The sequence below is a fragment of the Anguilla rostrata genome, chromosome 3 (genome assembly GCF_018555375.3).
Source record: "Anguilla rostrata isolate EN2019 chromosome 3, ASM1855537v3, whole genome shotgun sequence".
NCBI lineage: Eukaryota > Metazoa > Chordata > Actinopteri > Anguilliformes > Anguillidae > Anguilla > Anguilla rostrata.
In genome coordinates this window covers 22,074,698-22,097,001 of record NC_057935.1, presented here as the reverse complement: position 1 = coordinate 22,097,001, position 22,304 = coordinate 22,074,698, and the positions used below count along the sequence as shown (strand labels likewise).

At 44.2% G+C, this 22,304-nt stretch overlaps 3 protein-coding genes across 5 annotated transcripts in view; 1 reads left to right on the top strand and 2 right to left on the bottom strand.

The window, feature by feature from the left end:
* The window catches only part of LOC135250474 (1-phosphatidylinositol 4,5-bisphosphate phosphodiesterase delta-4-like), a 31,326-nt gene extending 29,403 nt beyond the window's left edge, over nucleotides 1-1,923 (bottom strand). For 2 of the 3 annotated variants that reach the window (XM_064326783.1, XM_064326781.1), the window contains exon 1: nucleotides 1,290-1,509. The gene's annotated coding sequence lies outside the window, so the exon portion shown is untranslated. Of the gene's footprint in view, nucleotides 1-1,289; nucleotides 1,510-1,778 lie in introns of those variants that run through there. The other variant, XM_064326782.1, reaches the window with a different exon arrangement.
* A 1,749-nt stretch (nucleotides 1,924-3,672) lies between these two features.
* Nucleotides 3,673-7,138, bottom strand: cnot9 (CCR4-NOT transcription complex subunit 9). Its single transcript, XM_064325238.1, has 6 exons — nucleotides 7,128-7,138; nucleotides 6,597-6,706; nucleotides 5,924-6,033; nucleotides 5,700-5,798; nucleotides 4,883-4,974; nucleotides 3,673-4,425 (listed from the first exon to the last, which is right to left on the bottom strand). Exons 1-6 carry the CDS (start codon nucleotides 7,136-7,138, stop codon nucleotides 4,257-4,259), a joined length of 591 nt encoding a protein of 196 aa, XP_064181308.1. The 3' UTR covers nucleotides 3,673-4,256.
* Nucleotides 7,139-10,078: 2,940 nt separating this feature from the next.
* LOC135250470 (ubiquitin carboxyl-terminal hydrolase 37-like) lies at nucleotides 10,079-22,224 on the top strand. The gene is made up of 23 exons (XM_064326773.1): nucleotides 10,079-10,238; nucleotides 11,231-11,468; nucleotides 12,043-12,208; nucleotides 12,358-12,455; nucleotides 12,562-12,659; nucleotides 12,801-12,878; nucleotides 13,384-13,472; nucleotides 13,677-13,755; nucleotides 14,127-14,282; nucleotides 15,077-15,208; nucleotides 15,627-15,750; nucleotides 16,383-16,582; nucleotides 16,842-16,959; nucleotides 17,050-17,129; nucleotides 17,661-17,825; nucleotides 18,384-18,507; nucleotides 18,767-18,953; nucleotides 19,545-19,684; nucleotides 20,662-20,722; nucleotides 20,839-20,954; nucleotides 21,130-21,199; nucleotides 21,296-21,434; nucleotides 21,547-22,224. Exons 2-23 carry the CDS (start codon nucleotides 11,295-11,297, stop codon nucleotides 21,617-21,619), a joined length of 2,667 nt encoding a protein of 888 aa, XP_064182843.1. The 5' UTR covers nucleotides 10,079-10,238; nucleotides 11,231-11,294; the 3' UTR covers nucleotides 21,620-22,224.
* Nucleotides 22,225-22,304: the final 80 nt, after the last annotated feature.

Genomic DNA, 22,304 nt, shown 5'->3' with positions numbered 1-22,304 from the left:
TATTTGTTCAAATACTTTTCTGTGCTCTATTGACCTTGCCTGGTGTAATTGAGCCTGCCAATATGACCAGAAGGCAGGGTTTGCACTTTTTGAGAGTATTTCATTGGTTCCAATGCACCAGACAATATCAGTAAAGCATAGAAAAATATTTGAATCCAAACAAATACATATTTGACCCAGGTCTGGTGAGAGACAATCCTGTGACCCCCCCCCCCCCCCTCCACAGTTTCACTGCAGTTTTATTTGATTTGGTGCTGTGCTCTGGCAGTATATTTCTGTACTACGTATAGTAATTACCCCCGCCCCCAACAGAAGCACTGAAGCAGACAGAATCTTCCTCTCTGTTTCATGCCACTACAAACCAGAAACCTTTAAGTATGAGAAATACGTAGACATGGTGTTCATGGAACCAGTTCACTAATGTGGACTCATAGCAGGACCATATACAGTAGCTATGTTCCTCTGTACATTAACAGCACACCAATCATTTCCCATCCAACACAAGTTGAACAGCCTTTCCTACAATGATCTCAAGCTCACAAGCTCCCAGTTTTATAAGAGAAACCAGCTTGAAACCTGGGGCCAGCTTCATTAGTCCAATGCCTCATAGCCAAACAATGGGGTCAGCTTCATTAGTTCAATGACCACAGGCTCGCTGTACTTGACCCACTCTGACCACAGCTTTTATTGTTCGTGATAATTTACTTCAAATGAAAAGCCTCCTTCTTTCAGTGGGTCTAATGAAGTAATTCCCATCTGAGACCAAGAGAGACACTTCTGGCAAGAGGAGTTTATTTACACCAGATGAGTGATGAAGCCACATGATGCAGAGTGGTCACATTTATGTCTAAAATCAATATAATTAGACTGAGTCCTGCAGAATGTCTTTATCATTACTAGGAAATCAGGACACAAATGAAGAAAACATCACAAACCACAAAATACTGAAAAACACAAACCCTGATGAGCCATAACCAAACTGGCATCATGCAGCAGCCAAAATAACATCTCAAAACAAAGCACTTGCCCTCACAGCTGTGTGAACACAACAAAGGTATGCATAAGTTAAGAAATCACATGGTTTCTTCATTTTCTATTAATAGAACAGTCAGACCTGACTGCAATTCTGCAATAGCAACACATAACCAACGGCTCAATATCATGAGCGGAACAAAGATCCAGAAAATAGTAGCTAATAGATCTGCCTTCAGAATGCCCCACCCTTGCCTGGTCGCTTATGTCCCGCGCAGAGCTTGAGACAGGGGCAGGAGGAAGCTGGGAACGCTCACCTAGCAGAGGAGCATCCCTGGGGTGGAGGAGACTGCGGAGAGGAGGTGCTTGCTGGAGCTCTGGCAGGGAGTGGCTCTGAAGCTCCGGCCCTGCCTCTGGTTGTCTGGATGCTCTGTCTCACTGCAGGGAGTCGTGGGACAGACGATCACCAGTCAGCACCGTCATGTGCTGATACACTCCTCTCCTTCAGCGTCTCTCTCTCGCTCCCTCTCTCTCTCTCCCCCCTCCTCCCTCCCCCTGCCTGCCTCTAAGCTTTTATCCCTCCCTCCCTCTCCCTCCCTGTCTCATTCGATCAGTCCCTCCCTCTCTACCTCACACTGCCGAATCATTCCCTTCTGCAGCTCCATAGCTTCCCCTCCCCTCCCCCTCCTTCTTCCCATCTTTTCCTGCGCAGCATTTGTTCTCCTTTTCCTGCGGTTTCCTTCCCTCCTCTGCTGCACCCTCTCTCTCCATCTATCCTCAGCAGACCCGCTGGGTATACGAGTTACCTTCTCACATGTGAATGTCATCGAGCTGCTTTGCGAAAATGTTGTGAAATGAGCAGGAAATTCTGATGATCAGTGAAGGCAGTGTAAGAGCGTTAGCGCTGAGGAGAAGCTGAAGCCTCCTGTAATGCGGTAACGCTACGGTGCTCACATGCAGCAAAGCAGTCAATGCCTGGGGAGGGATAGAGGGGGGAGGGGACTAGGGCACATGGGATAGACAGTTACAACACTCTCATAATTAAAAAAGCCAATGAATTCATTTAGACAGCCTAAATTCAAGGTCTCAGTGGCGACATTTAAGAGACGAGACCCTAAGGGGGTGGTGATTGACTGGTTTTGTTTTGTTTTTTTTCATTCAGGAGTCCGTAGGTGTCAATAAAATTGCAATTAATCACAATTCTTGTCATATTTCTTCCATTTACTATTTTTCTAATAGAATGTGTCCCTTTTTTTATGTGATAATATATGTAGGCTAAATTCTTAAATGAATCACAAGAACAATATGTTCATAGCAGCATTGTATTGATTGCAATAGACCTTTTTTTTTCAATTCACTGACATTGACCTAACCAGACTGCCTAGATGCGTAAGACTAAACGACTGAATGACTAAACATAAGCATAATGTAAGACTACCAGAGAGTAGAGTGTTATGTGGCTAAATATGTATCCCTTCTGGTACCCAATACTAAACCTTCTCCTGCTTCATCACACATTTAGCTTGAAGTCATTCCCTTTCACCTGGAAATAAAACCTGACCGGTTTGCCTTGGCAAATCCGGATAACATTCTGCACGTGGTAATCCCCAACAATCCTCAAATCCCGGATTTCTGAACCAGTTAGCCTTGCACTGTGACTCAAGTAAATCAGTCTGTTAGCCAGCTCGTACAGTGTGACTCAGATAAATCAGGTGGATACAGTGAAGTTCTCCTATAAGAGCATTTGCTAAATGAATGTAATGTATTGTTAATTTAGCAAAATGTCAATTTAGTTTTAGAATACAAAAGCAACATAGTGGCACTTTGTTACAACAGGCAGCAATTATTTTTTGATAGGTCAATGCTGGGTCCAGCATAGTTGGTACAAAACCTTTTGCAAAAACATAACTACGAAGTGCAAGAGCTTGGTTAGGATCAAAGTTAATTTGTTTAGGGAACACTTTCACGGGAAAACCAATGCAACAGTAATGCAGCAGCATGATCTCCTGGCATCGATTTTATTCGCAACCACAGTAGATGGGTGGCTAAGGCTTGAATTCACTCAGGACAGATTTAATGGAAACATTGATTCATGTTTACAATGCGACATGCTAAGCTTCCTGTGTGAGTACAAGCCCATTAGAGCCAGCTGAGCTGGTGTACTCAGAGGAAACACTGCTGATCTCAGTTCAGTGCCTGACCAACTGCAGCAGGACTGACTGAATGACTGCCTTTCATGACCTCCATGAATAATATTATCAGTTGAATTCCTTAGTAAAACTGCCAATAAATGTACTTTTACCAGAGGATTCCTGTGTTCCTCCATTATCCTCCAGAGGACAAGGAGGTGTTGAATCTGTGCAGTACTGATGGAAGACATATTGTTGCGAGCAGTGACTGGAAATTTGGTGAACTACCTGTGAAAAATGTTTTATTAATCACTTATATTGTATACCAACCCAGAAAATAAATGACTTCTCAATGAGCCTTCAAGTGTACACCTTCATTTGCTCACGCAATGTGTCCTTAAACAATGTGTCCGCAATGTTTCAATGTACTGAAGGAGGTGGACAGAACAGATAAGGTCTGCTACCTGACCTCAGTCTAATAACACCAAGCACAGCCTCAGAATATAGAAGGTTCAGGAGGTATAGGAGGTTCATAGAACATGAGGCAATAACACAAAGGTTCTATTCAATATTTTGAAACCTTTATCTCAAGATTTAATGTGAAGCAAATCACAATGTAAATTCAATTGTGAATACATTCAAAAATACATCTCAAATTGGATTAAAAAAAATCCAAACAGGAAAAAAATATATTTTCTTGAATATGAACTTAAGACTTCACAGAGCAAGCAAAGGATATTTAATACAAGTCGGACAAATATACGTGGCTTCCGTGCCATAATATTCCTGTCAAGTTATTTACCAAGATGTGCTTTACAGCACAGTGCATTTACAGTAGACTTAGAAATGCATAAAAAATACTGAGGAATCTAAATCACGTTCAGACAAAGGCCAAGACTGAACATGGCATCCCGAGGCATTATCTCCTTTACCAGAAAGGCATTAGCACACACATTAGAACTGAATACCCTTCCCCAGGGAAGCCCTGGACCTCAGCTTCGCCAGCTGGTTTCTGAACCAATAGAACAGTCTAGTCATTTTTGCTTTGAGTCTTTGCAAAGACTCGACAGACAATGTGCTGGTTGTCCAGTGGGCCCAGCTCTGCCCGCCCGTTCCCGTGTCCGTGCTCAGCACTGGGCAGCTCAGGGCTCCTGGTTACTGCGGGGCTAGGGGGATGCCCCGGGCATCTGTGATCTGCCCCTCCTGCAGGTTCTTCACCAGCTGTGCCAGCCAGCGCTTGGTGGTGGTGTCGTCCTTCAGCACCTGGGCAAAGGTGCTGTCCTTCAGCTGGTCTGGCAGGCACTGGCGGAGGGCCTCCCGCGCTCTGGGAAGGGAAAGACCCAAAGGTCAAAGGTCAATACGCTCACCTTGTGGTGACCAAGAAAGAATATATCCATGTCCAAGCAGGACAACACATTCCATATACTTAAGAAGCAAAAAAACATCTAATACTGCATACCAAGCACCCTTACCCAAGGTGGAACATCCAGTTTCAGGAAGTAAAAGTCCTCCCAGTATTTTGTTCCAATCACCTGAATTTGCTAATTAGCACAATTGTTCAGCACGGAGGTAGAACGAAATCAGCTGAAGGATACCACCATCAGCTGACTGAGTTCATGGGTGGAAGGAAAAACATGGCAGGACTTTTACTTTCTGACCCCAGGACTTTCCACCTCTGCCAACTACAAGGCTCCTCACTGAGGACTCAAAAGGGAGGTGACAGAGAAGAAGGCAGGCTCCGTCTGGAAAAGTCCGGCATCCCCCCGGTGTGTTTCCAATACCTGGGATTGTCAGAGAGGCGGAGATAACAGCGCACCACGTGCTTCAGCAGTCGAGCCGATGGCTCTTTGGAGAGCTGCAGCACCATCTTCCCCTGAAAAACAGAGCACAATCATAATGAAACCAGTGCAGCCAACAATGCCAGATACAAATCTGGCAGTATCACCAAACAGTTTAAATGCTAGAGGACCAGACCAATACCAAAACAACTACAAGTAATTACTATTGTTGCTATTAATCTTTAGAAAATTAGAATGTGAGCAAAATCAGTTGTAGCTTTGAAAGCTCCACGGCACTTAGCAGGTCATCTCCCAGTTTGTTACTGTATGGACTGTTACAGTGATGTAATGTCTATTCGTTGTGTGCAGAGAAATTGAGCCAGCACTTGCAGAGCAGTTCCGCTAAAATTGGACATGACAATTCCCCAGACTCTCTCAACTCTTGGATTTTAAACCGTGAGAATGGTCTCAGAGGAGAAGCTCTTCTGCTGTTTTGGAAAGTCCTTGCCCATGACCATTTCGGTACTAGCTGACCTTTAGCATAGTTAATATAGTCAGATATTTAAAACCTTTCTATTTAAATTGCCCTGGCTTGTAGTCAACAGATTTAACAGGGTGTGTGCATGCCAATTACAGGCAACATTGTCCTTTCCCAAGTAATACATTAAATAATTGGTAAATAAATAAATATAATTTTATCTGAGTCTCATTCTATTTTCCCATTCCCCATGATGTTATTGGATCAAGATCTTCAATCCTACAACAGATCATCTCATCAATAATATATTTCTTTACAGTAGATCTGACAGTTTCAACTTACAAGTATCATAGCTACGTGGGAGAAGCGTTCGTATGTCTGACAAATATACGCCAGCCCCGTGTCGTCCAGGAGTATTTTCTGTAATATGAAAGTAGCAACCTGTCAGGAGAGAAAAAACAGTATTTTTATTGCTGCCAAACAACCACAGCCCAGAATCTCCCATGATCCTATGGGTACATACAAAATGGAGAGGCTCCTCTGTGGAAGAGTAGCAGAGTGCCTACCGTTTTGGAAAGCTCGCTGCCGGACTCCATGATGCGCAGGCACAGGGGAATGATCTCTGTGGTCAGTAAGAAGTTTATCACTTCCTGTTCATCTGTTTTTACCAGAGCTCCTACAGTTAGGGAAAAAAATCAAGCTTTAAAACAAGACACAGCATGAAATCCTGTACTTCAGCAGACAGGAAGTAGGCCATTAAAGGCAGTCAGTGGTGTTCTGGCAGGTACCCAGGACAGAATACAAATTAAGAACTGTGAAATAAGAACAGTATTGTTGGAGCATTGATAGAACAGAGGAACTGAAGTTGTATTTAGGGTACCTAATGCTTACAAGCACAGATCCATTATGCACTTGGCTGAGAGTATGTATAATAGAAAGGCACTGATAAGAGTTGAAGGGGAATTGTGAATTGGCAATCAAGAAATATGGAACTAAATTATTTATCATGAACCTCCAGTCCCTGGTAATTTGAGTTTCAGGCTTGAAAATCAATAGAGATCTGTGGAACAGTGAGTACAACTGAGAAGAAATTCACTGAAGTCCATGTGCTAATGCTCACACACAAGTAGCCAGTGCCACACCGATATCCAAGTCACCAGTCACCTGGTTTCACAGACTACTTGCATCCCAGAAACTCACACAGGAATAGAACCACAAAATCTGCTTTAATTTCAGTACCTATGACTCCGAGGCTGGTGAGACGCAGGTACTCGAAAGGACGCGTCTTGCTGACCGTATGGAGGAAGGGGTAGAGGAACAGCGGAATGTGGGCAGCCAGAAACGCAGACCTGAAACACACAACCGCCAAACCGGAAATGCATCACAAATAACTCTCACTCCAAGCCAGAGTGCAGAAAAGACAAAAAAAAACCCTTAAAAAAAACACCATACCGATGCAGAAATGCGGCACCTGTGTTCTAGGGTTTGGGAGGGTTTCGACACTGGGAGAAAGCCCAGCACGAGGGCAAGTGTGCAAAAACACCCTCGGGTTGAACGTGACGTGCCGTGCTGTTGAGGTTGTGCTGCGTTATTTGAAGGGTAATGTGACAATCGACTCGGTGGGCAAAAAGGCACAACACATTCTTTTGCACTGATCAATCAGTAAAAATAGATTTGAAACCATTAAATGTACACTTTGACACAAACAAACAGCCGTTCTTGGTCAGAAGGAACGCACTATGGCACGATTGACAAGCTAAAGTAACAAACATAGTGCTCATCTTTAATCACTAAATAATGGCCATGAAATTACACCCGGTGTGTCTAAAATGCATTCTTAAATCATTGCATTTAATCTGTCACTATTCAATCAGCCTCTAACTCGCAACTGTGTTAACCTGAATCTGGCCACTATGACACTCTGAGCCATAAGCAATCAATCCGCTCCTTGTACATAGGCTAAGAAAAGTCATTATGTCATTATGCATCATTTCCATTGAGCTGAAAGTGTTTTCAGGAGCACTTGAAAACAAGAATTTCTACATACTGTACGCACGCAAAACACAAAAAGTGCTGTTTTCTGAAAAAGCAACTTCTTACCATACAAAAAGTGAAAACATTAACTCAATTAGACATTCCAGTGGCAAGTAAATTACCTAAAAGCAAGATACTACCTGAAAAAAAAGATAAACATAATATTCCACTTTGGAAGTTTTGTGCCATTTGGAGAGGTTTTGGGGACATTTGGGCCCACCTTTGGGAAAAGGCATGTAATATTTTACTGCTTTGTTCAATCCACCCAAAACTTTTATCCTGGTGTTGTATACATCCTGGGGTACAATTGGAAAAAGAATCTGGTTTAATTCAGTATCAGAGCACATGTAATCACTACAGAATTAAGAAAATACAAAACGATTTTCAGATTAGTCTTTCAGAATATATGTATCCTGCATGTTTACGAAGTAAGAATCCCATAGGATCAGGGGATTTTGTCATTTTGGTACAAATGTGCTCTTTACATAAAGCTTTAAACGATGCCTGTACTGCATATAATCTTGAAGTTAATGGGGTTTATTTATGACAGGGGGGAATCTTACAAAAAGCCCTGGGCTTTAAGTGAGGTTTAATGAGTTAAAGTATTTCTTTCCTGGGTTTAAAAGATGGCCTGAAGAGGAGGACACTGATGTTATCCATGTGTAATGGCCTTCGCAGTAATCATATCTGAACAAAACAGAGCACTCATGGGTTGTTGATTCATTTTCCACTTCCGTAAGCTAAGCATAAGTTTACTGACTTTCTCTTGGAAGAGTAGTGTTGTGTGCCACCAGCAAAATTCCACATGCAGCAAGACTCTGTCACTTTGTATACAGGGCGTTCTGGCAATGCGGGGGCACAACACCCTACCAAACCACTATTTATTGGCCGTTCCGTTTTTCGTTCACTCCATACAGGCGAATATGCGCGGCGGTTCCGCTAAGACATACTGCGTCCTCTACAAACTAGCATTCTTACCTGCAGCAGCGCCGCGATTGTGCCACAGGAGTGCCAGAGCATGGGAGCCAGGTCCGGAACAGACTCACGCTTCTTACTGAGCTCCAGTAGGGCATTCTCCCGGGTCTCCGGGCTGGACAGCTCATTGATCCACTGATATATCTTTTCCCTATCCACCTGCGCCAGCGCTGTGCTTACAGCCTAAAGGACACAAAACACAGTGTAAAAAAAAAATAAGTGAACGGGGGTGACAGGAGAATGGCGGTTGGAACACTGTTGAACCTGTGTCATTCGAACTGACTGAGTAAAGCATACAAATAGACAACATATTATTGCCCCCCAAATTTACCCTAAATGACTAGTAACTTTTGAGCGCCCCCAAAGCAAATTAATAGCACTACACCGCCTTAGATAATACCAATAATAGTTTGAGTACTACAAGACAACTTAAACTGGATGCACTAAATGCCAAAACTGGAATTACTGTAAATTGCTGCATTTAAAAGTACATCATAAGAAATGATGCCGACCTGATATTTGAAGGGATACCAAAACTGGTGAACTTTCATGCAATTTAACCAGCTGACTGACATACGACTGCCGTATTGATAATGTGTCGTTTCAAAACAGATTTTACAGCATTTTTGTCTTCCTAAGGGTCACATGAACACGCTTATCAAAGTACTTCAGTCTTGGTCAGCAAGCCATGTCGCCAAATTCACTTCCAAAACTTTCTTCAGTTAGGTAACTTACTTCAAGATAACTAACTTGCTAGTAATGTTACTGTCTTGTGAATCCCTTAATTTCAAAACTACAGAGAAAGCAGTGCACGTACAACACACATCAGTACATATTTTGTGCGCTTATCTACCTAATAACATTCAACGCTCACAATAAGAATTGACTTTACCTGCAGTTAGCAAACTAGCTTGTTCTGGCTAACCATACAAATGCATGCACACAACGTTAGGTTATTAGCTGTTGATATAACCGAGGGCTCTGAGCTAACAACAGTTAGCCAGCTACCCGTGTCGCTCACCTTAGCGTTACTTAGACCCGTTAGCTGGGCTAGCAGTGTATTAGCTAACATTATCTTAGCCGCAGTCTACCCCTCTTGGTAATTCTGAAGGATTCGTTTGTTTTGAGGCCTAAAACACCGTAACAAAACCATAACTATTCATTCTTACTGCTCCTGTAGCCAGCATTCTCTGAAGAGCCTGGAATTGATCTCCCGGGGACTGCGGAGTACCTATTTTAAATCAGTCTTAATCTAAATATTAATAATAAAAAATAATCTCTGCTACTAAAAAACACCACCACCGGATCAGCAAGCGCCTGAACTATGACCTTTGAACCATCACCCTGCGCGCACACGAAGTGCCCATAATGGTCCTGCGTGCATGTCTATGACCCATATGCACGTAATCATAATTTTATGTATTTATTGTGTTTATATATTAATATCAGTTACATAGAAGCTTATTCTCAGAATAAAGGGCTTGAAAGGGCTCTTGAAAGCATCCAGTTTCATTCACTCAAATATTTCTGATTAACACAATATTGGCCACAATATTCTGTCATTTATTTTTTGGTTTGATTAAATGTATGCTGTAGTTAGATTACCGCAGCACGTGTAAATTTAAGTAACGGAATGAACAAACCACAGAGCACGAGCAAAACTAAGCGCGTAAGAACTGAGGTTAAGCTCATGCTCGCGAGACAGTAGATCAGTTCCCGCCATCGTGTTAAGCGCATGCGCAGTACCACGCAGCCACAGTGTCCAAACTGCGAATTGCGCGTTAGTCGTTTGGATAACAGCAAGCATACTCTGACGAATTATAGCAGTTATCTTTAGAATTTTGTAATATATTTAATATATAAGTCAGATATGTAAGTATATTTTATTTAGCCGGACCCTTGTTTTCGCTGACAAGTGGCAGGCACTTATTCCTTAATGTTGCCAGTCAACTTGCTAATGACTTAAGTTATTGCAAAGTTAACTAAGTTAACGTACCCTTCTGTCTAGCCTACTCTAGCTACTTACTTACCAATGCTGCAGTATAAAAAATATTGTGACGTTTTACCATCTAGCTAGTTAAATATGTTTCAGTACATATATATATGGCCGTTATTTCATTGTAAAGTCTAGATAGCCCATTGAATGTGTTCTGTCTTTCATTGGCATGTTGGGGTCATTAACCATAGTTCGAGTATTAGTAGCTAGATTTCCGGTTTTCGAGGTCGCGAAAAATCCAAAATAGCAGTTTATGTGGAATTAATACTTTTGCTGGGTTTTAGAGGTACTAGCTGTTTTCTGTTCAGTGTTTGTTAGCGAGCTAATGTTACAAAGCCAGCTTCTGGGCTTTGTTGACAGTTAACGAGCTAGCTAGCTGTGTGTCCTCTGCGTCGATTAAATGGACCTCGTAGGTGCTGGATAATGTCAACAAGTGGTTAGAGTTGCCAGGTTTAGAAGTAGTCGAAACCGGAAAACCTGCCTGGAAGCGTGTTTGCGGGATCCCCTCTCAGAACCGACATCAAACCGGGTGGCCGTTCTATCGGACCGGGGAGTTATTTAAAAATGAATTCATTATTAACTGCATTTATTCCATCAATTATTCAAACCGGACCTGTATAAATAATTTGAGAACCGGACATACCGTTCGGAAATCGGACGTCTGGCAACCCTACCAAGTAATGTCAGAACCTCTGTCGATCTTTTCTGCCAGTTCTTAAAAGTCCTTTTTATTTACCTTCCTCATTTTTCCTTCTGGCTTCAGCAAATGAAATAATACTGTGGATGCCAGGAAGTACAAAAGGATATCCTTCACGCTTGCTATAATGTCATTACCAAGTTTTCAGAGTTGATTTGGTCTTGCCCCCAGTTCATTCCTACAACTCGGCTGCGCGAGTGAAAATCGGAGGGTCCTCATCCTGTGGCTGTCAGTGATGGCGCCAGCAGTGCCCAAGGTCCTTCAGGGGGACTCCGTCCGCATCCGCATCAGCAGCCTGGAGCTGGGCACCACCCGGTGGAAAGAGGGCGGCTTCGAGATCAACGAGAGGGACAGCAAAGTCAGCCTGTGTCTGAAGTTCAGCAGTGGGGGCGCTTCTAAAATATTTCAGGTACGGCAGAGTTATGAGCGGAACCCCACAGGCACTCATGAAGGCATCTGCAGGATAAGAGCTGAAGGGGAGGAGAATTTTTGGTTGTTTATATTCTTTTTTTTCCAGTTCATGTACTAGGATTCCCATTAGCTCCAACAGAAGCAGTAGCTATTTTTCCTGGGGTCCACACAAAACACAGCATGAAGTGCAAAGGCCATTATATGACTAAATATCAAGACAACAATGATGTCAAATAAAACACACCACCACAGAATTCCTTGCTCCATTCCTTAATATCCGCAAAATCCTTTTCACAGAGAGAGAAAAATCTGATATTCACTTCCCATATATTATGGCTAAACCACTATTATATCTTTCTTTTTTTTTGTTGCACTGTATGCCATACAATGCATACCTCAAAATCAACACTGTTGCACTGTATGTTATGTATGTATTTTTTATTTTCTCCTGTTACTTGTTAATCATACTACTCTACGTGCCTCTGCAGTTGCCCCTCAGGGACAAGTGAAGTGATTTGAATTGAATTGAATATCTGTTAACTATTGATTTTTTTGTTGTGATTTTCCTTCAGCTGAAGCAGAATGTGAAGAATGTGGTGCTGGGTCCAAAGCAGAGTCTCGTCCGTCTGGCAGTGACCCTGAAGGATTCTAGTGTGGTTACTTTCGATAAGGTGCCAGCCACGCTTGCCCAGAGAATGAAGGAGTACCTGGAAAAACTTAAGGAGGGGAAACTTACAGGTCAGCCATGTTGTTCTAGTTGGTAGACCATCCCTGGCTACATATTTTCATGTTTGTTTTTTTTTCTTTCTTCAGTTCAGTTCAGACACAGACACTTTGGACAGTTGTTTGATTGATGAGGGGCATTGAAAAAGTTCTCTCTCTATTAGGTCTGAAGACAACCCAGGGAAGTGCGAGTTTTGGAGGTATCCTGGGGAAGCGATTGCTCAACGAGTCCAGCCCGCGCACGGCCTCTGTGGAGAGACGGGTAAAGGTCACGAGAGATCAGTCTGTAGAAAGATGTCGGGTGCAAACAGAAATGTAATCAGACATTGTAAAAGGACAGGAATGCGTTATCTGTGTGTTTCTGGCAGGCCAGGCCCCACAGGGAGGGGCAGTCTCCTCTAAAGCGCCTGGCGACGCCCAGCAGGATCACCTCCACACCTGAGCACCATGGGCTCTCTGAGAACAGGTGGGCAGAGGGGCCCCATTCCGCGGGGCAAGGTTTTTAAAATGCCCGCCCAAGGAACCAGGCATGCTGCCTTGCTCATACACAGTTGTAATAGTGCACAAACAACGTGCTTATTTTTCCATTTCTCCATGCGTTCTTCAGAATCGAGAAGCGGAAGAGGTTGACTGGCTCAGGGAGCGATCTCTGTGAGGACTACCCCAAGGAGAATGACTCCTCCAGGTAAACGGAAGCTTAGCAGGCACGCAGAAGGATTTAGGTCCAGGCCTTTTTTTTTTTTTAGGTTTCATTTTGATCTGATGCGATGTCCTGTTCTTGTTTATTATTGCTTGAAAGAGCCTTTAGCCTTTTGCTGTGATTGCCCTGAAACTTGGGTTCTTTGGATCCAGTATGTGGATGTAACCTGTTGTCTGATATGTAGTCCTGTCAGGTAGGAGACTGTGGTGACTGCAGCACCCAGCTGCCTCATGTACAATCTTTTTACCAGCTCAATGAAGAGACAGACTGTCTGTGTCTGAACCACCTGATTCTTCGGAACCATTAAACCTCCCTTCCCAGTGCTGGCAGTGCTGGTTTGAAAAAGGCTAAATGGCTTTAGCACTGCGCGGTTGAATGGGACTACTGAGATAAAAGCTTAATGCTTAAATGTACAACAGGTCGGTCGTTTCTCTAAATTGAATGAGACTCACCCAGTGATTCAGATTACTCTGTTTAAATGGCACTGCAGCAATAACAAAGCCAGCTTGGACTCATCCCAGAAGTTTCTGCTGAGCTGCAAGGACAAGCTGAAACAGGCAGAAGACAACAGGAGCTCAGGTTGGTGCTGCTTCATCTCCTGTTTATTCTTCATGGCTTGTCATAGAAAGAAGCATGAAGGCAATCCACCATCTTCTGTCTGCCATAATATACATGGGACAGAAACCTTATTCAACCACATAGCAACAGCACATCTCCAGTAAAAAATGTCATTCAGAAAAATACTATTCTTCATTCTTCTCTTTTTTTCTTGCCTTTGACTAGGTCCTCTGCAGCCATCATCCTTCTACAGTGGCCGTTTGTCCAGTAAAGATTACACGCATGGTCGTTCATTCCCGGAGAGGTATTTTATCTGTGTTTGTGTTACTCCTCTGTTATTGGCTTGTTGTATTACCTCCTGTATGAATGTAGTCTCTTGTAGGGTCTTCCTCCATACAAAGTTTGACAAGATTAGGACACCATGCTGAGTTTGAAAGACAGGGAGAATGATGAGGGCAACCATCATTGCACTCCCCAAACTGTAGACTATATAGACATGGAAACCCAGCACTTGTGTTAACTTGTTAATGTTCTGGTCTTGTCATCCTACTATAAAGCACCTTATACAGGCTGGGCAGGACTTGAATGCTGACCTTCATGCATATCAAAGCTTGGGTCACAGTAAGATCACTGTGATATGACTGATTTCACTGGTTTCTCGTTTTTATTTTTAAGGCCAACAAGCGCAAGTCAGTCTCCCTCCTCTCGAAGGAGCCTAATGTTCCCGAGTCACTCCACCCCCTTCAAGAGGATTCGTCCCAGTTCTGACTACAGTGGGTGGAACAGGCCCAGACCCTCTGCTCTGGCACCACTTCAGCCTCCCCTGCAGGGGTAAGGAGGGGCAATTGGTGTCCCCTAATTCACTGACCCTCTTACATCCACCCTCCCACCCACAGGAAATGGCTTCATCCATTCCTGTAATTATTTGTTGTGTTGATTTGTGCTGTCCTCTGTAGATACAGTGCCCTCCAAAATGTTTGGGACAAAGACATATTTTTTCTTGATTTGGCTCTGTAATTGCTGAGCTCACCAGTGCTTTCTTTCTTCATGATCTTAAAAACAGTTGATTTAGGTAAGCCTAAGATATGACATACGTCACTGTCTGTTTTTTTATTTATTTTCTTATTTCTCAGCCTTATAATGGCTTCCTTGACTTTCATTGCCACAACTGGTTCTCATGTTGACAAACTGCAATAACAGTCTCCAAAGGCAATCAAAAGCCTAGAATCGGGACTAGGTACTGAAAGCGGTCTTATTACCTGCACTAAGGAAGCAACTGAGCGGATCTGTCTAATCAGAAACAACTGTGGAGCCGTTTGTCACAAACATAAGGGTGTCCTGAAATGGGGGGCTATGTAAAAAAAAAAAAAAAGTGCTGCAATTTATACAGGGTGAAATAAAAATATGTAAAAATACCCTTTAATAAAAGCTGTGAATCTGTACTTTAACCACATGTGAATAGTTTGATTCCAAATCTAAAATTGTGGAGTATAGTGCCAAATCAAGAAGAAATATGTATTTGCCCCAAATGTTACAGAGGGTGCTGTATCTTTTAATAATTTCTCATATTGATGTAAGAACAGTAATTTTATGGTCCTGAACAGGTTGTTTGTTTCTGTTTGCAGATTCTCCAACTTGGGGAACACCTGTTACATGAATGCTATTCTCCAGTCTCTGTTCAGCTTGCAGTCCTTTACCAATGACCTGCTAAAGCAGGGTGTTCTGTGGAGGACGGCTCCTGCTAATGCTCTTCTCAGGTACCCTACAACTTTACCTCACACCCTACACCCTTATCTCACACCCTGCACCCTTACCTCACACCCTACACCTTGTCCTCTCAGAATCCCTGCTAATGCTCTGCTCCATTGCCCAACATCCTCACCTCACACCCTGCACCCTTACCTGACAGGAGCAGGACCTCTGCCTCAGGTCTTTTAGCTGACTGAAGTGAGCTGTTTTGGTTTCCTGTGTATTGTCCGTTTCTGAATTACAGGGAGGTAGAAATACTTCAGGACTTTAGGTCTTGAGGTCTGGAACACACAGACACACACACTCACACAGTGGAGCTCTGGAGCCTTTCGTGTGCATGATTATTCCACACCACTGTAATGAAGGTGTGCAGGTAATCGCTTCTGTCGGTTTCCCCCTCGCCCTGTCTCCCCTGTCCCTGCGAAGGCGCTTCATCCACCTGCTGGCGAAGAAGGACACATCCACCCCGGAGATGAAGAGGGAGCTGCTGAGGAGGGTGAAGAGCGCCATCTCCTCCACGGCCGAGCGCTTCTCCGGGTACATGCAGAACGTAAGCCCCTCCCCCCCCGTCCTCACCGCTGCCACTTTCTCCTCCCGTCCACTGTCCCGCCCACTTCAGGTGTCCCGCCCATTTACGGTTCTGCTCTTACCATTAAACTGAGTCTCCTGAAGTACTGCTGCTGTGCTGACTCTTCTAAATGACCTGCAAGTAGTCTCTTGTCTGAGTAGAATGTGCAGTGGCATAGCAGCATTTCAGTGCCTCCCTGTGGTTCATTACTAATGACTTATCCCTTATACCACACCTTGCATTGTATGGCCCAGGGCTGCCAAACCCTGTTCTTGCCATTTTGTAGGTTTTCACTCCAACCCTAAAACACACCTCATTCAACAGCTAGAGATCACATTGAGCTGCTAGTTAGGAGAATCAAGCCTGTCAAATTAAGGTTGAAATGAAAACCTACAGGATGGTATATTTCCAGTAACATGGTAGGACATCCCTGGTGTAGGTGTAGCCCAATTGAACATTATTGACAAATTGCTACATTATGAGTAGTAGTGCTCCTCCAAATGCACTCAAACAATGAAGAGGGTTGGATGGCAATCTCTTCAGCCCGGCACACTGACCCCTGGTGGTGCAGTGAATATTTGCTGAGCGATGCTCAGGGTGGGTTCTTCTCGCAGGACGCCCACGAGTTCCTCAGTCAGTGCATGGATCAGATGAAGGACGACGTGGAGAGGATCAACAAGAGCTCGAAGAAGGAGGCCTGGGAAGGGCCTCAGGGGGCGTGGCCAGGGGAGCAGCCTGACACCTCCCGGATTTACACCTGTCCCGTCAGGGCCAACATGGAGTTTGAAGTGCAGCACACCATCACGTGTAAAGGGTCAGTCTGGCTGAGCATGTCCCCCTCACCTTCCCACTTGTCTTTCTCTGTTCTTTCACATCGTAGTCAGGCTCCACCTTCTTCAGAATTGACAAAGCTACTTCCCGAAAAATTATGCAAACTGTAATTGTACTTCAAATGCGTAAACCCAGTTGGAACTGAAATTCATTAGACATATGTCCAGCCACATGCTATCCTCAAGTTGGATTGTCCTATAAAATGATTTGTTTTTTGCTTTTTTAATCCACTGTGGTTTTAGGTGTGGAGGGGTGGTCACCAAACAGGAGCAGTTCAATGACCTGTCCATTGACCTGCCCAGGAGTGCAAAGACCCTTCCACTGCTGTCCATACAGGACTCCCTGGATCTCTTCTTCAGGGTGTGTAAACATGAAACCGCTCCTGTGCTCAGCTTCACATTAAAGTGCTCTTGGTGTATGATTGGTTATCAAGCTCTGTGTATTCCCCAGATGGAAGAGATTGAATATTCCTGTGAAAACTGCGATGGAAAGTCAGCAACCGTGATGCACAAATTCAGTAAACTCCCCAGGTAAGGATAACACTTTTACCATGTAATCAGCCATTTGGAAGTATTTATCTTATCCACAGACCAGGCAGATGTGAGATACACTTGATATGTGTATTCCCGTATGGTCTATACACCCTTTTTGAAAGAAATGTATTGGAGATTATACTTCCTGATACATCAATAATAATAAAATGGTGATTATGCCATCATTTGTAACTTGAATTGAGGTAGCATTGCTATTGGCTGGTTTAGAACTTTCATCCTTTTATGGTAAATACTCGTAACGTGAGGACAGGTTTGGAACGCAGCCAGCCCGGGTCTCGTTATCAAGTACAGGATATCACCAGCCTTCCCTGCCTGCATCTTTCTGGAAAATGCACAGACCTCCAAATAGTTATTTGCCACTCAACAAGCACCATAGAATAATACAGTATTACGATAGTTCATTCCAGTCCGGAGTACAAACAGACATTGCCCCCAGGCTAAATCTGGGGATTTGTCCTACTGACCTAGGGAGACTGACTTTTTTCCTGTTTGCCTGATCTCTCTCAGGGTGTTGATCCTCCATCTGAAACGGTACAGTTACAACGCTCAGCTATCCCTCAACAGCAAGCTGGGTCAGCAGGTGTTCATCCCCAAGTACCTCTCCCTGTTGGCCCACTGCACAGACTCCACGTGGCCCCCGCTTGGTCTCGGCTGGAGTGCACAAACATCCACGTGAGTAGCCAGCGCAGGGGTTTGAAACCAGCCTGTGTGGATATGTTCTACAGATAGAGGGGTATAGAGAACCAGCTTGGTTCGAGCGCTAATAATGCTTTAATAAGTTTCTTTGCACAGCACTGCCACTGCTTACAAATTGTAGTGCTAATGCAGTTTGCTAATTACTAGCTAGATGAAGATGGATAACATTGGTTACGCTAGTTATATAAATCAGCATCAATAGCTAGCTGTCGAAATGGCGAGGCTAAATATTTATTGGCTGAAATGTAGGTAACCAGTTTAATTTCTTTTGTATTATAAGCTGTTTGTTTACCTTGGAAAACAAAATCTTGCTGCCCAAACTAATTGCAAATCATTCTAAGTGCAATACTGACATGCACTCGTAACATAAGGCACTTTATACCTGTTCACACAACCCAGGGGTTATAAAACGGTTTTTGTTTGCTTTCCTGAACATTTCATTGGAATGCTTACTAGGACCCAGTTGGTTTTTGTCCTCCAAATTTGGACTCATTTGGTGTGTGCTCTTTTTATTTGCTCTTATCTATTTTTCAGGAAGGTCTCCCTGAAACCCAACACCTCCATTTCCCTGGACTCAGACAGCGAAGAGGAGGTGACCAGGAAGACTGCCAGCGGCAGACGCAGGCTGAGTCTGGGCGATGAGGACAGGGCAGAGAAGGTGTGGCTTCCATGATGCGGTTACAGTGACATGTTTCTGAGAGACCAAGACCTCCAAGGGGATGCTTGTGTTTGTGGTGTTCACTCGCTGGGTGACACTGTCATAAAATTTTCCCCGACCGTGAAGATTGCCTTACTTGTTTACATTTTGGACAGATGTGGCTCTTGCAGGGGTTAAATATCACGGTTGTGCTGTCTGGGTAATGGTGGATTTTTCTAAGGCGTGTGAGCTGAATGTCCGTCTGTCCCCGTGGTCCCAGGTGCCGGGCGGCAGGCGGGCGGAGCCGCTGGATCACAGCGGGATCGGCGAGGACGAGGCGCTGGCGGCGGTCCTGGAGATGAGCCGAAACGAGGCCCTGGGGTCCCAGAAAGAGCCCAGCAGCCCCGACACCGGCTTCGGAGACGCCGACGTGCCCGACCACCCGGACGCTGACAGAACCTCCGCAGGTGGGCCTCTCGGCACGGCGCTTCACACGCCGCGTAACGGCTCACTTCATGAGAGGGGTTTTGGGTTTAAATTTTTGACCGGGCAACTGTTGAGCCAAGATGGCAGAAAAATGTACTCATGCATTTCTACCCCTGAGCGAGGCATTTTGTCTGAATTGCTTCTTCAAAACATCCAGCTGCATAAATGGATTGTTCATTAAAAAAATTCAAAATAAAAGAAATGTAGGCTATGGAAGCTCTCTGTAGGCTCTCTGGATAAGAGCATGTGCTAAATGCCTGAAATGTGTGTGACTTGTATTTTGTGTTCAGTCCATTCACTCCGTCTTGCCATAAGTACATTAGGACATTATGAGAGTGCCTTTCTCAAGGCCTTAATACCCCTTTAAGGTGTAAGATCACAAGTGTGATTAGAATGTTCTTAACATTCTAATGCTGATGTCACAATCACTACTGGCAATTGAAAGCAATGGAGTTCTAGAGCACTGACTTAGAATTCCGAAAGAACTGCTCTTCAACGGGTTGACAGCCACAGATCTCCTCCGTACTCGCACTGTGGCTGTACTGATGGCACATGGCGGTGTCCCTGGACAGATACGACGGACGAGAACAAGGAGAACGAGACTCCGTGGGGCACGCAGGGGGAGACGGACTGGCCGCAGAGCAGCAGCCTTCGGCAGGAGGAGGAGGAACGGGAGCTGAAGATGGCCCTGGCCCAGAGTCTGCAGGAGCACGTAAGAACCTCTGCTCCGCAATAGGACTGTTCAGTTTATAGTCTATATTCTAATACAGGGCTGCCTAACCCTGTTCCTGGTGATCTACTGTCCTGTAGGTTTTGATTTCACTCCACTTTGGTACAAGCAATGCTACTAATTGGCAGTTTAACAAGACCTCTAGCTGTTGATTGAGGTGAACTTTAAGGTTGGGGCAAACATGGTAGGTGGTAGAGCTCCAAGAACAGGCAGACCTGTTATAATATTTTGAATGGGGATAAAAAGTTTCTTTGCATTTGAATTGTTAAAATTAACATTTGAATATGTTCAGCACACACGTGATTACATCTTGTTCCCTGTTTCAAAATATTATATGTATGTAACATGGCCAAAATCTTCAAAGTAATGATATGAACTTTTTGTTCCTTTTGGTGAGCTATATATTTTTGGATTCATTCGTTTGGCTCATAGAACTGTGTAAGCGTTCTTGCACGTTCTCACGGAGCTCTGTGGCATGGCTCACTTAGTCACTGCTTCCGGAAGACTAAAATGTTGCTAATTTCACTTTCCATAATACTGCCCTCACCTTAATGTGAAGTATCCACTCAGTTCAGCCTTAAGACTGATTGTTCAAAAATTTACCGAAATTACTTAATATGGACTTAAATAATCAGTGCTATATTCCATTGTTGCTAAAACCTCTATTTAAAAAAAAAAAACACTGCCTTCTTCCTCCCTTGTGAATGTAACATGCCTAACAGGAAGCACCCAAGATTATCTCATGGTAGTGCATTAATGATGCAATTTTTATGTTTTTTCATGTAAATTTCTCAATAAATATTTGAGCATATTCAAATCTGTTGTTTTTTTATTTTTTTATTTATCATTTTTGGTCCAATTGACCAGCCCTACTCCACACCACCCCCTGTAGGAGAAAGAGAGAATGCCTATGCCTGGCTTCTGAGCTTTCCCTGTGTTTGTGTTTGTTCTCCCTGCAGGAAGCTCGTGAAATGGAGGAGGAGGATGACCTTAAACGAGCCACGGAGCTCAGCCTGCAAGGTACAGATTAGACTCGACGTCTGTCCGTTCAGTAAGGACGCTTACAAACCACGACAGCGGGCCAATGCTGCCAATGCTGGGGTTTTACTTCAAAGTCTCTCCTGCTGATTTTACAGAGTTCAACCGCTCTGTAACGGAGCTCCTGTGTTCCGCCGAGGACTCTGGGAACGAGGAAGTGTTTGCCATGGAGTACAGCGAGGCAGAGGCCGAGGAGCTGAAGAGAAATGCTGAGGTGAGAGCCGAATGCTCCTACCAGCTCACCCAGCCTGCATTTAAAATGGCCGCCGCACATGCTAACAGATGCACTCGTGCAACACCGCGGCTCTTTCTGACGACTGTGTCCAAGTCCGTGATGTAGCTGAGTGGATATGAGCGCACACTGAGCCACTCTGTGTTCTGCTCCTCAGACTGGAGAAATGGCCAACTCCTTCAGGCTCGTCAGCGTGGTCAGTCACATCGGCAGCAGCTCATCCTCGGGTAAGAGCCGTTACCCTGGCGACTGATCCACAAATAGCGGTGGCCGCGGGCAGCAGTAACCCCTCCCTTTCTCTCTCCGCATTCACGCGCGCGCAGGTCATTACGTCAGCGACGTCTACGACATGAAGAAGCAGTCCTGGCTGACCTACAACGATCTGGACGTGTCACGCACGCAGGAGTCTGCCGTGCAGAGGGACAGGGAGCGGAGCGGGTACATATTCTTCTACATGCAAAGGTTAGCGTCTTTTCGTCGACCGCGTTCCGTCCTCAATGCCCTCTCAGATTGTGATCTCGTGGATGTTTCTTCTGGAGATGGTGCTTGATGAGAAACATACTCTGGTTTTCAGGGAGCTGTTTGAGGAGCTGGAGGGCAGAGGGGGAAGCAGCGAACCCGGAAGGGCAGTTCTGCAGCCCCTCTGAAGAGCACGGGCAAAACCCGCTCATGCTAGAATCAGGCGGCTGATGTCTGGAGTCGAAGCAAAAACATTCCCAGTACTACTGATCATTCCTCACTTCCTCACGTAACCCTCCCTGACAAATAAGGCATTCAACACACGCTGATCGGTGATTGGTTCTGTCCCAGACTCAGAAATTACCGTGGAGTATAGCATGGTAGATACAACACTTTGTATTCAAGTGTTTTCTTTCAAACTGTTAAATTAGCCAAACAACTTTTTGAACTCAGGGTTTTTTCTCAGTTTCTAACCATTCCTTATTTGATGAATAAGTGCATTAATGCAAGTTACTGTGACCTGACAAAAAACATTAACTCAGCATCAATTGTCTCTCAGTTGGCCATGTCCTCTTAAAATATTATAATATACATCAGCAGGGAATGGGAGGATTAAGAGCTGTTGGGTCCCCTGAAGATATGCTGCATAAAAATGGTGCAATATTTTAGTGGTACTAACTTTCCAGTGAGTTTTATATTTTATGTTTGTCCTGTACAACTGAGATTGAGTGGGTTGTCTCACAGGATTTATGATTTGTGTTTGTTCATGTAAATAAATATTTTATTTGTTTTATGTCATTGAAGTCATTCTTTGATGGGATAGTTTAATTTTAAGAGTCTATTCCAAGAGCTTGACAATCTTTCAGTGTTCCA